The sequence below is a fragment of the Poecilia reticulata genome, linkage group LG5 (genome assembly GCF_000633615.1).
Source record: "Poecilia reticulata strain Guanapo linkage group LG5, Guppy_female_1.0+MT, whole genome shotgun sequence".
Classification (NCBI taxonomy): domain Eukaryota; kingdom Metazoa; phylum Chordata; class Actinopteri; order Cyprinodontiformes; family Poeciliidae; genus Poecilia; species Poecilia reticulata.
The window spans coordinates 6,985,693-7,001,529 of record NC_024335.1 but is presented as its reverse complement, the minus strand read 5'-3'; the positions used below and the strand labels follow the sequence as shown (position 1 = coordinate 7,001,529).

The 15,837-nt window shown below is 39.0% G+C and overlaps 1 protein-coding gene across 1 annotated transcript in view; it reads left to right on the top strand.

Annotated features, from left to right (window-relative positions):
- The first annotated feature begins 3,735 nt into the window (after window positions 1-3,735).
- syn2b (synapsin IIb) overlaps window positions 3,736-15,837 on the top strand; it is a 70,419-nt gene continuing 58,317 nt past the window's right edge. Inside the window, exon 1 of the mRNA XM_008408551.2 lies at window positions 3,736-4,769. Coding sequence (XP_008406773.1) covers window positions 4,324-4,769 — 446 coding nt within the window. The 5' untranslated portion in view covers window positions 3,736-4,323. The remainder of the gene's footprint in view (window positions 4,770-15,837) is intronic.

The following is a 15,837-nucleotide window of genomic DNA, read 5'->3' as shown; positions in this document are numbered from 1 at the left end:
TAATGTGGTAGTTTTACTTTTACTTGAGTACATTTTTGTCTGTGTATTTGTACTTCTACTTAAGTACATTTTTTGAGTACTTTCTCCACCACTGCTTTCTGGTAGAGTACATCTGAAATATTTAAAAGAAAATGCAGCTTGGGAAGCTGTAGGTGCAATGCTACTTGACAATCTAGTGTTTACAAACCACCCAATCCACAGGGTCATTCATTTTCCTTGGGCCTGTTGGATGCACACCTGAAAGTGGCTGGTTTGACTCCTGCTCCCTCCTTGCCCTGGGATGGGTTGGGAAGGTAGTGGAGTGGAAGAGGCTGCTGTAACTTTGTTGTGGGAGGTGCAGGCAACAATAAAGTAAATTAAGTTAATCAATTATTGAATAGGAAGCTACAAATGTATCTTGTAGCTGCCTACTCATGCATCTGTGGATTTTTAGCTATTCACAGGTGCCTGTGGTTCTTAACCCCAGCAGATATAGGGGGTCTGCAGTGTCATAGAAGAAAAACCAAGGTCAAAATTTGAATCACTTGTAGAGTTCATCTACGATGAAACATTTAGATAAATAAAACTCCCTTCACCCAAGAAGTGAACATAATCGAGCTGTTTAATATTTTTTTCTCACAGGTTTTCTATGATGGCTTTTCAGAAATGTGATATTTCTAATGAGTACATGCCATGAAACATGTGGGCCAGCCAGGCTGAGCTCAGGATGCTAGAGGAGTTCACGCTGCAGCTCCGTGACTCACTCCGACTCTCTTCTGCTTGGCTGAACCCGGACCATCTCCTCCCCCTTTCATCAGGACTGACTCATCGTGACTTGCTGCAAGAATCCTCTAAGTTATGCAAAGAAAAAAAACAACAACAACAAGATCAGATGTTCTTTACAGAATCAAAAGTGGAGTTAAGGTAACCACAAGATGAAGCGCCATGCTGAAAATATCATGCCTTTGCAACAGAGTGTGTCTTTGTTTATGATAACACATTAAGTGGTGCCACTTTTTCTCCATCATCAGCAGAATTTCAGTCACGCTGCACAACACAGGAGCTGCACTTTAATAAATCTAAAAGCCACAGCTTAATGGTTTCTGTGTCCAGCAGAGTGTTAGGGGTGAATACAAGGTGAGACGGCTGATGTGCTCTGGTGCCGTGATTGGCTGTAATCTAAACTACACTTACTACTCACCTGAAAATAGTTATGAGTCACATCTCTTCATGTCTGGGCGTCAAGAAAACTCAATCACTGCCACAAAGGTCAGGGAATACATTTCCATTATTCTGTGCTCAGCAAACGTGAAATAAAAGGTTTAGTGTTTATAGAAATACCGATTATTTTTTCTGATATTGAAACTGCTTCAAAATCTTTCTGCGATGTCTGCTTTTTGAAAACGAGATGAAGGTGCGGCACCGTCAGACAAATTTTCCTCTGCTGCAGTCTCTTAATGCCACGCTGCTCTCCTTAATGTAGCTCAGACGTGTGTGGGATTTTCTTCCCGCTTGAATAATCTCCTTTCTCCCTCTTTGTCCTGTCATCTTTGGGCGGTTATGTGAAGTAAGGCTTAGAGAGGCGGTGCAGACGCAGGCTGCTTCTGCTGATGCCATTTGGCAATCGCTGTCTCCTTATGCCCTGAAACTGTGAATGTTTAATGAAGCCAGGACGTCCAGGAGAAAATAGCATTGAAAGAGAGAAGGTACAACTTCTGCTGAATCATACATTGTGAAAAAAAATCATCTCTTTTGATTCTAATTTGAATTAGTGTGAATGAAATCTGGAACGATTTGCACTTCATCACAAAAAAAGCTGAATCCTGCAAAACGAAGACTTGCAAGTCATCATCATGCTTTGATTTGATCGCATCTCATTGCAGCATCATATGCAGATCCTTTTGTAAAGCCACCAGAGAGATCATAGTGCAACAGTAATCTTCATAGATCCTCACAGAGGATCATCTTTTAGAGGCCCTGAGAGCTTTACAGTGTCTTAGCTGCTCTCTCTAGTGTTGTCAACCACTTAGAGGCCACAACTCCATCTGCCTCTGGTTTCTCCAGCTTCTCTTGTCCTTTTGCTTGATGATGCTGAGGGGAACCTGACCGCTAGTAACAAATTAGAAAGTGAGTCCCTCCGGCAGTAGAAATCCAATCAGCAAGAGAAGAATAAGACCTCTGAAGAGTGTCTACCACCTACAGATTTAAGATGTGTCTGATATCAAGATATCCTACCAAAGGCGAGAGAGGGCTGAACTAAAGAACAGTACAGACACATTAATCATCACAGAACAACAGTAATAGAGGGCTCAGAACCTGTCTGGTCTACAAGATGAGACAGAAATCCAAGGACTGCTTACAGCTGCTGGGAAAAATTGAAGAACTACATTGCAGAGGTGATGGATGTGGTTACAAAAATTCAGCTTAAACAGGAAGGTAGAGTTTCTTTCCTATTTTCCATTATGCAAACATAAACCTTAATGCTTCAGAGCAGCAAACCTGAGCTTTTATTGGTGTATTCAATATAAATAATGATTTCCAATCAAGTTCATTGTTATTAGCAGCCTTGATGTTACTTATCCTCTTTAATTCTTGGAACCTGGGAAGTTGCCCTTCACTTTTTACTCGTGGCTTCTGCACATTAGGGTTAACCTAACGTTAACCCTAAGAGTTTTTACAAATAGTTGAACCCAAACATTTAGACACTTTTTTTATTTTATTTTATTTTTTACATTTAATCAGACTAAATCTTTGCAGGTTCAACTCTGTTGAAATCTGTTTCTCACAATTGCATGATGCAATTTTTATCCTGTTAAACAACATCATGCAAGTATAAACATTGAAGGTCCAGCCATCATACTATTCACTAAGTAGAATGCTTCTGTGCCACGGAGGTGAACAGTTTTTTGTGCAAGAGGTGATTATCATTCTCAGAATAAATTCAAAAGGCTTTCCAAAGCTGCTATAGTGCTATTATCCACAGTGAAACAAGTCCAGCACCAACATGGGCTGGAAGGCCAGTGAATATGGACAAAGTTATTACTCTAAAAGCAGCACAAAAATACAATTTAAARTTTGCAAATGCACATTATTAATATTATTACCATTATTTTTCTTCCCTTAGTGATCCTGTATGAAAGCAAAACATCCTTTTATGGCCCAGAAAATCATTCTATCAATATGAATGTGTCAATCTGTAATTTTCTTCATTATTTCCTGAATCATTCATTTATTACTGATCCAAACTGTGCCACAAGAGGCTTCAGGGTGTCTGCAGCATATGGCACAATCTGTTTCTAAACCTTTCATTCAGACAGGATAAGAAAACAACAACCACAGAGATGTGTAACACACAAGGACAACCTAAACAGGTGTAGGTCAAAACACAAATTGCTCACACTTTATTGGTACATCCTGAATCAGGTTCAGCATCAAAGGGTTAGAGTTATGCATCATTTGTAACAACCGGGTCCAATCATCGTCAGGAAAAGAGATGTGACAGGTTGAGCCAACGGCTGAAAGATGGAAGGATGGCAGCAGGAGAAGGTGGGGCTTGTGGAGCGTGATGGATGGTGTTTCCAACTGTGAACCCAACCTCAAGCGCGCATGCAGGAAACCCCCTCCGCTGGCTGCACACGGCACGCAGTGCCACAGTGTTGCAGCACGACACTTGAACGTTGTCTGTGATGTAGGAGGATGATGACAGGAGAGCGGAGCGGGAGGAGGTGAGGGGGGGAGGGGGATTCAGCCAGTGAGTGGCTCAGGGGGAGTAAGCAAGAGGGAAAAGGGCAGAGGGAGCGAATGAGAGAGTGAGATAAGCAGAGGCGGCATCATCTCTTCGGTGCATTCAGCTTGCAGCAGCTCAGGAGGCAGGAAGGAAGGAAGAGAGGAAGAGGGAGAACACCAGCACCTCTCTGAAGGGGGCGACACCACACCTCTCTAGCTCTCTCTCTCTCTCTCCGGAAGATACACACTGTCCCACGTCACAAACACGCATTTTCAGGAGGCGTGAGGCTCAGGAGGAGGAACACCGCTCACACGCTCGCTGTTTCTGTTGCCCCGGCTGCACTTTCGGGAGCTGTCTCTTGAAGACTGGACCAGAGCCGTTTCCATCCTCGCTCGCTTCATCCATCCTCTCCTCCCTTTCTGCTTTACCATCCAACACAGAAGCAGCTCTGCTGTCACGCATTCCTCAATCATCTGGACTGATTTGTTTGCTCTGTCATTCATCTAACCCCTGATCCACTCTGCCTTCACTCCATTCAGCCTGGACATCAGGAGGCGCCCAGTCAGGAGAAAGACACATCTACAGTCGACTGAGAATCCCACCTTTCAACCGAAACCATGAATTTCCTCCGCCGCCGTCTCTCCGACAGCAGCTTCATGTCCAACCTGCCCAATGGCTACATGACAGACCTTCAGAGGCCTGACCCACCTGCTCCTTCACCCCCCACCGCCTCCTCTCCTTCCCAGCAGGGTGCAGCCCCTGCCTCAGCTCCTGCCCCTGCCCTCTCCCCAACAAAAGCTCCTACTCCATCCCAGGTGCCTGCCAGCTCTCCCGGGCCACAGGAGCGCCGTCCATCCCAGCTGGCCCAGCAGCCCCAACAGGCCCAGTCGTCGTCCTCCTCTGGTGGGTCCTCCGGCTTCTTCAGCTCCTTCAGCTCCATCACCAACGCCGTCAAACAGACGGCCGCATCCGCCGCTGGCTTTGTGGAGCAGTCGGCCCCTTCTCCGTCCCTCTCCAAGAAGTTCAAGATCCTGTTGGTCATTGATGAGCCCCAGCATGAGTGGTGAGTGTTGAGAAAATGTCACAGGTTGTCCAAATATCTGTTGGGAATCTGTGTGTAGTAAAAAGGTCACACTGTGTTTCATGTTTGGAAAGCTCCTTAGGCTTGAAACAGAAAATATTTGGTTCTCAGTCAGCCAGAAGGCACAAAATTTATTAGCTTATTTAATTGAATGTGGGTGGATTGGCATGATTTTGATATGCACACTATTAAAATGACTTGTTGATTGATGGTTGGAGTCCTCTGTGAAATCAAAACAAACCAATGGGTTCTATTAGCCAATAAAGTTGCAACACAAACATGAAATTTGATTCTTCTTATTCTGTTGCTTCATATCTGTGCAATAAAATGTCTTCTCCCAGTGATGCTGCTCTCAAAATAGCTCTGTTAATCAAAACAGACAGGAGTGATTTTCTCTGGGCTTTGCATTCACACATTCCACCACCCAGTTCTGTCACCTGTCTCAGCTCTTGTGATTTGACTTGTGCTTTAAGATGCTATATTTGTGTCTATGTTAATGCATGTGTGAGAGGGTTGGTTTTAAAAAGCTTGAAGTCACAGTTAGCATCTCTCGACAGCACAAGCTGCAGCTATGATCCTCATGCTATCAACATGCACATCGCTGTTGGACTAAAAGCATGTAGCTCTGAATAAAACATCATCTACTACAAATTTAAAGGGAGCTTTCTGCAGAGCCGTGACGTTGCAGTGCTGTCTACTGTATTCGGTTCCTGGAAATCAGATTTTCATGCCGTAACAGTTGATGATGGATTGCTGGAACGTCTAATGTTGTCATTAGCTGGACGTAGCTTTATCTTATCAGGCTATTGCAAATGTCTTGTGAAAATGATTGCTGCATGACCTTTTCTGTTTAACAGATGCTCTATAGGGTTGTTGCAGGTCAATTATTGTTGATCTCTTCATATAAAACATATCTGAAAGCTTTGCAATAAGCAAATATGCAAACTTTGATGTCCTGGAATGAAATTTTACAAAATTACACTTCAAAATCTGGGAACATAGAAAATGTCATTCCCATATTTTGAGATTGATGTTTATGTTGGCAGAATAATGTTGAACACTCAGACTTCAGTAGAGAGTGAAAGATGAGAAAGAAAACAGCACACTGTGATTCAAAACAATACAACATGCTATAATACAGTACACTATAGTACTGCACAACAACATGATGAGAAAAATTTGAAAAGATTAAAAATACAGACTGATAAGATATGGCCACCACTGCATGAAATAAATCAGCTGGGCATGTAAACTGCTTCTATTAACATTTTTGTTAGGATTGGACCGCTCTCAATGAAATCCAGTCTTAGGATACCTTCTCTGCAAATAGGTCAAGAAATTTTTCTTAAGAATATATCTTAATGTTTAAGCATATCAAGACATTTTGAATAACTTCATGCTCATCTTTTGTGGAAACATTTTTGGGAATATTACTGTTCCAACATGACTCCGCACCAACATATTAAGACATGGATGTTGAACCTTCAACACCCAACTTCTTAATCTCATAGAACACCTTTCGGATGACTTGAAGTGTTTGACCTCTCAAATATGTTTTTTATAAACTTTGTGGAAAGCTTTCTCAGAAGAAAGTCCRATATGAAGGCGTTATAATTGCAAATGTTGGATCAACATCACATTAATCGTGATGGATCAAGAATAAGTTGGTGATTCTCTTGGTAAAGACATATGAGCAAAAGGTTCTATCAATACATGGGACAGAATAGGAGTTAATACACTATAGTAGAGTTTGTTGCAATGTGATGCAATACATTATGATGGAATTTTATACAATACGATATGAGACAGATAATACAATACAATACAAGGGATCATGATACAATAAATTATGAGACAATAGGAGAGTTCACAGAAATATACATTATGATATTATGAATTTAGGTAAATATGATATAATATGTTGCTGTAAAATAATGTAATAAAATCAATTGTGGCAGAATGAGAGGAAGCATGAGGCAATACAAAACTATATGAATAGTATTCCGCAATACAATATCACAGGAACTAATATGATGCAAATATCATCTGATTCAGATGCTGGAATGCATCGGTACTATGTAAAACAGTACAAGATGTAATAATGTTATAGAATCCAATATTACATAATACGTTAAGATGTAATATGATACATTATAACACACAATATTTAACACTTCCTTGTGTTAAATAGTATTGAGGGTCGTATTGGCATTGGTCAATACGACCCTCTGAAAGTACATGACTGACAATGGAAACCTCAGTAGCTTTTTTACAGGCTGAATGTGACTGGCAGCTCTAGGTTATGATAATCCTACATTTCATGCTGTGATTGTTTTGGTGGGCTGTGWTTGGTTGRCTGCCACCTGTGATGTGGCAGTCTCCAAATGGGTGACACTAAAGTCTAAACTCATAAAGGAGACATTTGAATGCATGGCTTTGCTTTATGTAATCCTGCTTCTATAACATCTGTCATGATTATACAGCATCATCCGTTACTTATAGTTAGAAAGCATTAGAAACTTCAGATTACTGACGTCCATGTATTAATGAAAATACACACTAGGGTTCTTTTAATACCCAATCAAAAACTGTCATTTGTAAACAGATTGTACATGTACTGCTCTCATCTAAAGGAGCATTGCATGGTTCTGACCAGGCTCTAATTTTCACAACGGATAATCACATCAAATGACTTGAAGCAGCCACTATAATGTGGTCTGATTAAGATCTGGTGCTGGAGTTTTAAATTGACAGCTTTAACCCATAATATGATACAGAATTTGTTACAGGACATTGGGAACATGAATAATACAAAAAAAAAAAAAGAAGTCTAATGTCTAATTTTTGCATCTACCTGCTCTGTTTACAGTATTTTGTTTTCCAGATGTTCCTATAGTCTGAGAAGTATTAATATTAATGTTGTGTTCATTTGGAGGATGATAGCAGAGCTTTCACGAGGCCTCTGGGCCAGAGTAGCATTTGGCTGAGTCTTATTGATTTTCCACACAGAAAGGAGTGGTCGGCTTTTAGTAGTCCAACTTGGTAAACAGAAGACCTCGCTGAAAATATTGCATCTGAATGTCAATCAGCTTCACATAAGAGGTCTAATCCTGCACTTTGACTTCTAAAACAGCTGTCATCTGAAGGAAATATTTACCATAACACATTTCTCATCTGGGCTATGAGCAGATTCAGTTTTTGGCAAGTGTATCCGGGGGCAACACACACACCACAAACACAAAGCGAGACAGACAGAGAAAGAGAAAAATGCATCAGGAAATACAAACAAACAGCACACAGGCACTGCTAAAATGGCTGAATACTACAATTTTATAATTTTCAAAGGAAGAAAGCAAAACATTATTTACGGAATTCTCATATGTTTGTCAAACGGCAGAAAAATAAAAGATTTGGTGAAGAAAATCTAAATCTACCTCTTTTTTATGGAAGAGACCAGGAGGCAGTCAGATGCTTACGAAACACATTCAATCAACTATTTACAACATACATCAGGTTTTAGTAGTTGGTCAGCCTAAAGCATTCAGGTGCATTTTGATGCAATCAATGATCTAAAATAGAAAAGACTTTTGCCTGTCAGTCTGTTTAGGTTTAATGGCCTCCAAAAATTAAATACATAATTCTAGAAAAAGATTATTCGCTAATGAAGAAACCACAATATTCAAGACAGTTTAAAATTGTCTCTGAGGAGAAAGTCTTAGGGAGTTCAATTTGAACTCGCATTGCCAAGAGAATTCGGAGAAAGCCTAAAAGCTACAGGGATCATTTAGTATGTCATAACACTCTCTACTCTTTCAGAAGGAATGTGGAGGCTTTACTTTGAAAACCTGTACCTTAAATCTTAGCATAGATCACTACCAGATCTCAAGCAGATTTTGGAAAGTTTGTGATCATTTTACAAGCAGGTCCCCAGGGAACATTTTCACCCCTTATTCTTAACAAAACAATCAAACCTGATCTGATCATCCACTGAATAATTGGAGTGCAGTTGGTCTTAAACCTAAGCCCCATTTAAAAAGTCTCTAAAGCTTACTGCTTCCATGTTTTTAAAATTTTGACTGAAAGCTGATTAGATCACATATCAAATTATTTCTCTAAACCATCAAACCAAATGCTGTTTTTAAAATATTTTATATGTAGTTGTATTTAGGAAATGCTATTTAAAAAAAAAATAACTTAACACTGGTAAGTCTGAAATATGGAGAAACAATAAAACATTTTTCAAATGTCCTTTGTTTATTATACCTTACAAAGTCAAAGCAGTTAAGTGAGAAAAACTAGACCTTAGACAGTGATAAGCAAAGTATTGATGTTATGATGTTCTAATATTATAATCAGTTATTTATGCCATATAGATGGCATAACTACTTCTGGTATTTGTGCTGCATTTAAATAACAATGAAGGTTTACAACCTTCAGCTTGGAGTTTCTGCCAAACAGGTCACAGAAAAGAGAGGAGGAATCCACAGCAGAGTGGCTGCTTATATCTTTGTCTTTGTCAAGCAGAAAACTGTTTAATATTCATGAATATTGAAAAACAAATAACTATTGACTCAGAGAGTTGTGCTGAATTCTGCATCCAACACAATAATGGTCTAAGTTATTTGGCTTGATTAGGGTTTGATGATCCTCCAACTACTTCCTGTCGTCTTCTTCTTCCTGGTTTGCGCCAGTGGCAACGTCAGGTTGTTGATCATGTGATTCGTATGATGCGAAAAATAGTGTTTCCATTGCAGTTTTATATATTTTGATACCTCTATTAACCTCATCATCTTATTAAAAATGTTAGTTTTTTCGAAATTGACCTGTTTCCATTAAGAACATTTATTTTTGTAAATTCATGTTGCCTTATTTTATGGTTAATAAAAATGCAGCTATATTAAGTAATGCATCTTCATTCCTCTAAATTGCAGATATTCATCATTCTACCACAAACTCAATCTCAAGATTCAGTAAATGATTAGGTCCAACATAAAACAACTATTTATAGCACGCTCTGGAAAGTGACAGAATCAAAACAAACAATCGTGACAAGGCAACAAATGACGCAAATATATCTTTGTGAACATTGGCTCTCTGTTGCATAAACAAGCTGAGGCGTCACTGCTCTCTCGGCATCTGACGACTCATGGTGTACAGACCTCTGCCTCTGCAACGGGATTCTCTGACTCCGTCACAAAAAGGCCATAAGAGGAGCCCATCAATAAATCTAAAACAGAAAGAGTGTGTAGTTTCAGCCGTTTGGAATTGAGTTATGTCTCCGAGTAGTCTCGTTTAAGATTTATGTAAGTGCCCAGAGCATTTTGAGGTGGAGGATGGAGGAGGGAATGTCCTTTCTTTCAAGGTTGGGACATGGAGGAGGGTCGATAAAGGAGAACATCTGGGAATCTCTTTTTTTATCCCTTTCGCTCGCTGTCTCTGTTGTGCCTATTCAAGTCTAATATTTTTCTCTATCTGCCTCTTTTTTTTTTATCACGACTTTGTGTCGCTCAAGAGAAAATGCTTTGGGTTCACGATGTGATGATGTTATGAGAAGAGACGTGGTGATTCAGCAGTTTCAGCCCAAAGGCCACATCTGGGTTTCCTCTTCTGCTCTCTGCATTTCTTTGCATCTCTCTCGCACCTTTTGTTGTATCTTTCAAACGCTTTATTTTTCTACATATCCAGTAAATATGTGCTCTTCAGTGTCTGCCAGAAAGCAAATGACTATATTCACTACCTGATATTGCATAAGCACTCATCAGATTAAATTATTTTGGACTGTTGACTTTTATAACTGACTCATGCTGGATGTGATTTTGTGTTTTTGACTGCAGGTTAGAGATGAATATCCTTTGCTTTGCCTGCAGCAAAAAACTGAACTTTAACTTTAGTCTGTCGTTTTATTATTTATTATTATGTAACAACTTTAGGAGCTTGGTAAAAAGGAAAATACTTATTAACTCTGACTTGAGAAATAGAAGCTTCTGTTGGTCTATAAAGCGTTTAAAATAAGTATAGAACATGTCAATATTTTTCTCAGCACACATTTCAAGTGGTTGTATAATTCTAATACCTTTAAATGGCATCGATAACAGTATTTTTATAGCTTGTAGTGATTGCACAATAGCCTTTTGTGCTTGACCGATGTGACTGCACTAACTTGACTCTGGCATCCAGAATGTGGGTCTGGCTGCCTGGATTAGTGAAGACGCAGGCCCATAATGAGAGCAGGTGGGGAGGAAAATACTCATACATCTCTGTCAGATTTACACACGCACACATCAAACACACACACACACACACACACGTGTGTGTGTGCAAGTGGCAAGTGGCTTTCTGCTACTCTGTTTTCAAGTTATACTATCCAGAGTAAATATGTGCCACTACACAATGATTTGGTGGTTTCCACCTCCTTGTTTCTGTTTACTATACCCCCGAGGAGTGATTTTAAAAGAAAGTAGGCGAAGGTTACTTACTACTGACAATGTCTCCTTTGCAGTTTAAATATGTCTTTTTAAAAGACACCCACATACAAAACAATGCAGGCACTCTGTTGACTTTAGGTTAATTGGTGCATCATTCATGCACTTGAGTGAGTAGATGATGTAAGGCAGCCGTTCTAAATCATTGGTGGCGCCACGACTCTCAGCTGCAGGTCACAGATTCAAACAGTAAGATTCAGGACTGACCTTATTAGAGCCAGGGGTAATGTCACGCTGACTTTACAGGGTGCTCCTGGAATCGACCTCCTGATGTCTTATACCACTTATCGGTTGTCATACTACACTAGTGGCATTTAAAGCCTTGCAGATGAGAAAGATTACACTCTTCAACCTTGGAAAATGTCAGAATATTGAGTGGCTATTGTGCTGGAAAGATGAAGTTATTTATCTAAATTCTGAATGACAAACACATGACATTTTCATTTGTTTGAATTTGCCGTACAGCAAATGTTTATATATTTTTTAATGATTTCTACTGGTAGCTTCATTTTGCAGGGGCAGACTAATTTCTACAAAGCTGTTGGTTTTACAAAGTGACTTGGCTGTGATTTCTTCTGGTAGATGGACTTTCTTTTTGTGTTTCTTTTAACCAATCATAGTTGACTTGACATGCACAGAACCCTGGAGGATGTATCTTTGACGTGCCTGGGTCAGAACTAATTTTAGTTTGCTAATATGCACAAGTGACCCTGTTGGGCAGCAAATGTTTATGGACAAACTGTAATGCATTTGTTTGGAACCAGACAGAAAGAACCGTTCATCTTCCTAATCAAGGCACTGCATCTATCTTTGTAAGAAATTATTATATGTATGAGACATTTTTTTATATATAAAGCTATGCTTTGGAATATTTTTACTGCCACACATTTATCCCACGTTGTCTCAGTGCAGGCAGAGTTTCATTACATTTGGCTTCTGTTTGCTTTCCCCAAGGCCAGGCTATTTGTAAACGAAGGATCGTGCCAATACCCAGTGTGTATTAGTGGCTTTAAGAAGAGCTGTTATCCCTCAGCTCTATTGGGACTGAGTATCACAGATCACCCATTAACCAAATGTTATCCGTAAGGGAAGAGCAGTCAGCCCTTTAGCTCATTTTAAAGTGTGCTAGGGGAGAATGTTACCTTATGCATCACTAAATTATTCCACTTTTACTGTTTGGGGACTTTGCTAGTGTTTTTGCTCTGTACCCTGTAGCTGAAATTTTACAATGGCAATTAAGGAAGAGGAGCTCTAGCTCTAACCGTCTGTCTTGTTAATATAAATCTTCACCTCAGTACACCTTGCACTTGAAGAACAGAAGTAATTGGTCCAACCATTCTTATGGTAATATGTCTTATTTCTGTAAAGATGAGAAACAGTATTCTTTTTAAAGGTTTTAGTGACACAAGTAGCTTTTATTCAAGCACAAAGGACTGATAGAGAAGGTGTAAGGACTGTGATCTGTGGTGTGCCTGCTCCACCACTGAGCCACGTGGCGTCCCTGCAGAAAAAGTCTTACATTCTCCTGCAGACAAAATACATGATAAAACATGTGGTTTTATCAAATTTTACATTTTATACCAAATACTGTAATGCCACTCTCTTCACTCTTCAAAACTTGGAAGGACAACATCATGAAACAACTGTCATTTGTTTACAATAGCCGCGTATCTAGTTCCCTGGTCAACTTGTTGGATGGATGGAGATACTATGAAATAATCTTTCAGTTTGAACTGTATTAGTAATTCAGCTCTTTCAACAAAATCGCAGATTGCAGTGGCCCATCATCTCTGATCTGTGGGAGTTTCTGTGGGATGTCATTCCTGCTGCACTGGTCAAATTGAACCCGAGTTGATTCGCAATCTGACTCATGCCTCATTGAGTTTTCATTTAGCTCTATATTGTCCATGCAACAAAACGATTTACCAGGAGAACTACCAATAGGACGAGCTATTTGCACTGAAAACACAGAAATGGCCGGTTAAAAATTGCTGCCTTTTCAGAAGAAAAGCATTAAAACTATAGGGATTGATTTTCATATTGCTGATGGCGGCTTTGTGCAGTGAAACAGCTCTATCATATTCCAGAGATGAAAGACTCCCTTTGCAAAAAGCACAGCAATATCTTACAGGGCTACAGAGTAAATAGGACCATTCAGAGTTGCAGCCTGGAGTGGAGTAGACCTCTGTTGCTATGGCACCCGGTAATGATTCTGAAAAAATCTGGTTGTAAGCAGGGATGTAGTGAAATATGAGACAGAACAGTTGACATTTAGTTCTCTGGTTGAGCTAAAGCAAAGAAAAAAAAGATGTTACGTTTTGTTTTTCTTCAAATTTTTCTCCCTTCCTGATTTTGTCCTCATGTAGTTAAATAGTCTGTGAGCAAATGGATATTACATATAAAAGTGTAACAAAAAGTATGAGTTTGAAATAAATTGGGGTAATAAATGTCTCAAACTTGTATCCAAAGAATGTTTTTAGTCAATACATGTTCAAGGAGGCTTCACACTGGTTGAATCTTTTATCAGTTTCCTCTCTATAAGAACATCTTTTGTTTGAATCTCTACCTCAGATCCTCTTTTGTGACGTTTGCATGCTCTCTCCAAGAGAAGGCATATTCTTGGTTACCAGTTATCTTATCTTAACCAATTAATATGTAGTTCCAGATAACTGAAGACTTGTTGTCTGTCCTCTGTCTGTCTGTATTGTCCTGTGAGGGACCAGGCAGACTGTTTTGTATTCCCAACCTTGTAAAATGACAGCCAGAAATTGTCATCTGCCCTGCCACAACCCTATTTGAAGGATGGATGAATAGATGGCTGGATCGTAAAACTGTAATTTGATTTACCCAAATATTTCAAAAGATTGTCTATTGACAAAAATGCAATATGGTACATAAGTATATTACAATTTTCTCTTAGAGGCACAGCTGTATTATCTAGCACAGTAGTTTGTAGCTTGTGTTTGTTCCTGGAGGTTGTTATCCTTTTGGAGAGTTCCAGGTTAGATTAATGACAATGGCTGTAAATTTGCCATGGTTGTTAATGGGACTGTGAGAAAGGCTGTTTGGCTCTGTTTCTGTCTTGCAGCCCGTCCTGGTTGAGAAGAGACAAGCCACATCTCTCTGTGATTTTTAAAGTTGGCACAGCTTATAGATGAATAGATTATTTGAACAGGATGAAAAAATGTCTTGTTCTTCAACAGCATAATCCTTTATCTCACTCATTTGTTAGCCCTGTAGATCAATGTTTTTTTTAAGATGAATCATAGAATTTATAGTTAATTATTCAGCTGTGTAATCTAAAACACTTAATGTGAGTACAGTAGGACCAAATCTGCAAGTTATTGTCAGTCCCATTATGGCCTCATCAGTATGTATGTGCAAGACGAAGGATCACTCCAATAATCTGGGTTTCACAAAAAGCAACTATGTTTTATATGCTATATTTATATGCTTAGAAGGATTTGACTGATTGAAGACATGATTCACAACAAAACATTTGACTGCATTGTGTGATAAATCACTGAAGTGAACTGCCCCTTATGTAATTAGGTCTGTGCTGACTATATTATTGGATGTTATTTACATCAGTTTGTCCTGACCTGAATCTGGACAAACTGGATTCTTCATAATGACTTATACTTGAATCTTTTCGTCTGGCAAAGTGCCCTGGGATAATATTTATTGTTATGTAGATAAATTAATATGAAACAAAATGAAGTTGAATTTTGGTGTAAAATGTGCAACTGTAAACTCTAACTCTATTTTTTTTTTWATTTTTTTATTACAGCCCATTTACCGACTAATATTTTCATAATTATACATTTAGTATTCAGTTCGTTCTGCATGAGCTTGACTTGGAGGTTGTCAGAATTTGTAAATGTGCCTCTGTTTGCATAATGTGTATAAATGTGAAATGTCACCCCGTGTATAAGCTGCATCTGTTTTTCAGATTCTCCTCAGGATTAAATAGTTTGCTCTACATTATGCCTCTGCAGACAAATGGACTGCATAAATATTTTACCACCATTTTGAAATGTTAAATCAAAATTGATCTGTCTGCAGTAGAAATGCAGCAATTAGCTAAATCAATAATTTAGAGTTACATTTTGCATATGCACTTAAATGTTATATTTAGTTAGTTTTCATTAGAGAAAAGTGTTTTATATTAATAACATGAGTCAGACATATCCTCCTTTATCTTAGGCTTCTCTTTCTAATTTCTAACACGAATGTGTAAATATGTAAATGTATCTGTTCTGGACTGAAAGCTGTTTTAACACTGTCATATTATGGAGTCTTGCCTCTTACTAAAGCAGCAAAATCACATCAGGTGTAATGTGGCTTTCTTTAGCATTACGGTGAAGGTAAACATCCATAAAATTAATGCAAATCAGCATGATGTCCTATAAAGCAAACCACACTTCTCTAGCTTCTCTGTGTGTGGCTTCTAATTTTGATGGATGGATTACATTAGTGCAAGTGTTAACTGTGCTGGACAGCCTGCATTGTCATTCACTGATAAACAATGCTTCGTTAATTATATCGATATTGAACTCTGGGAGACA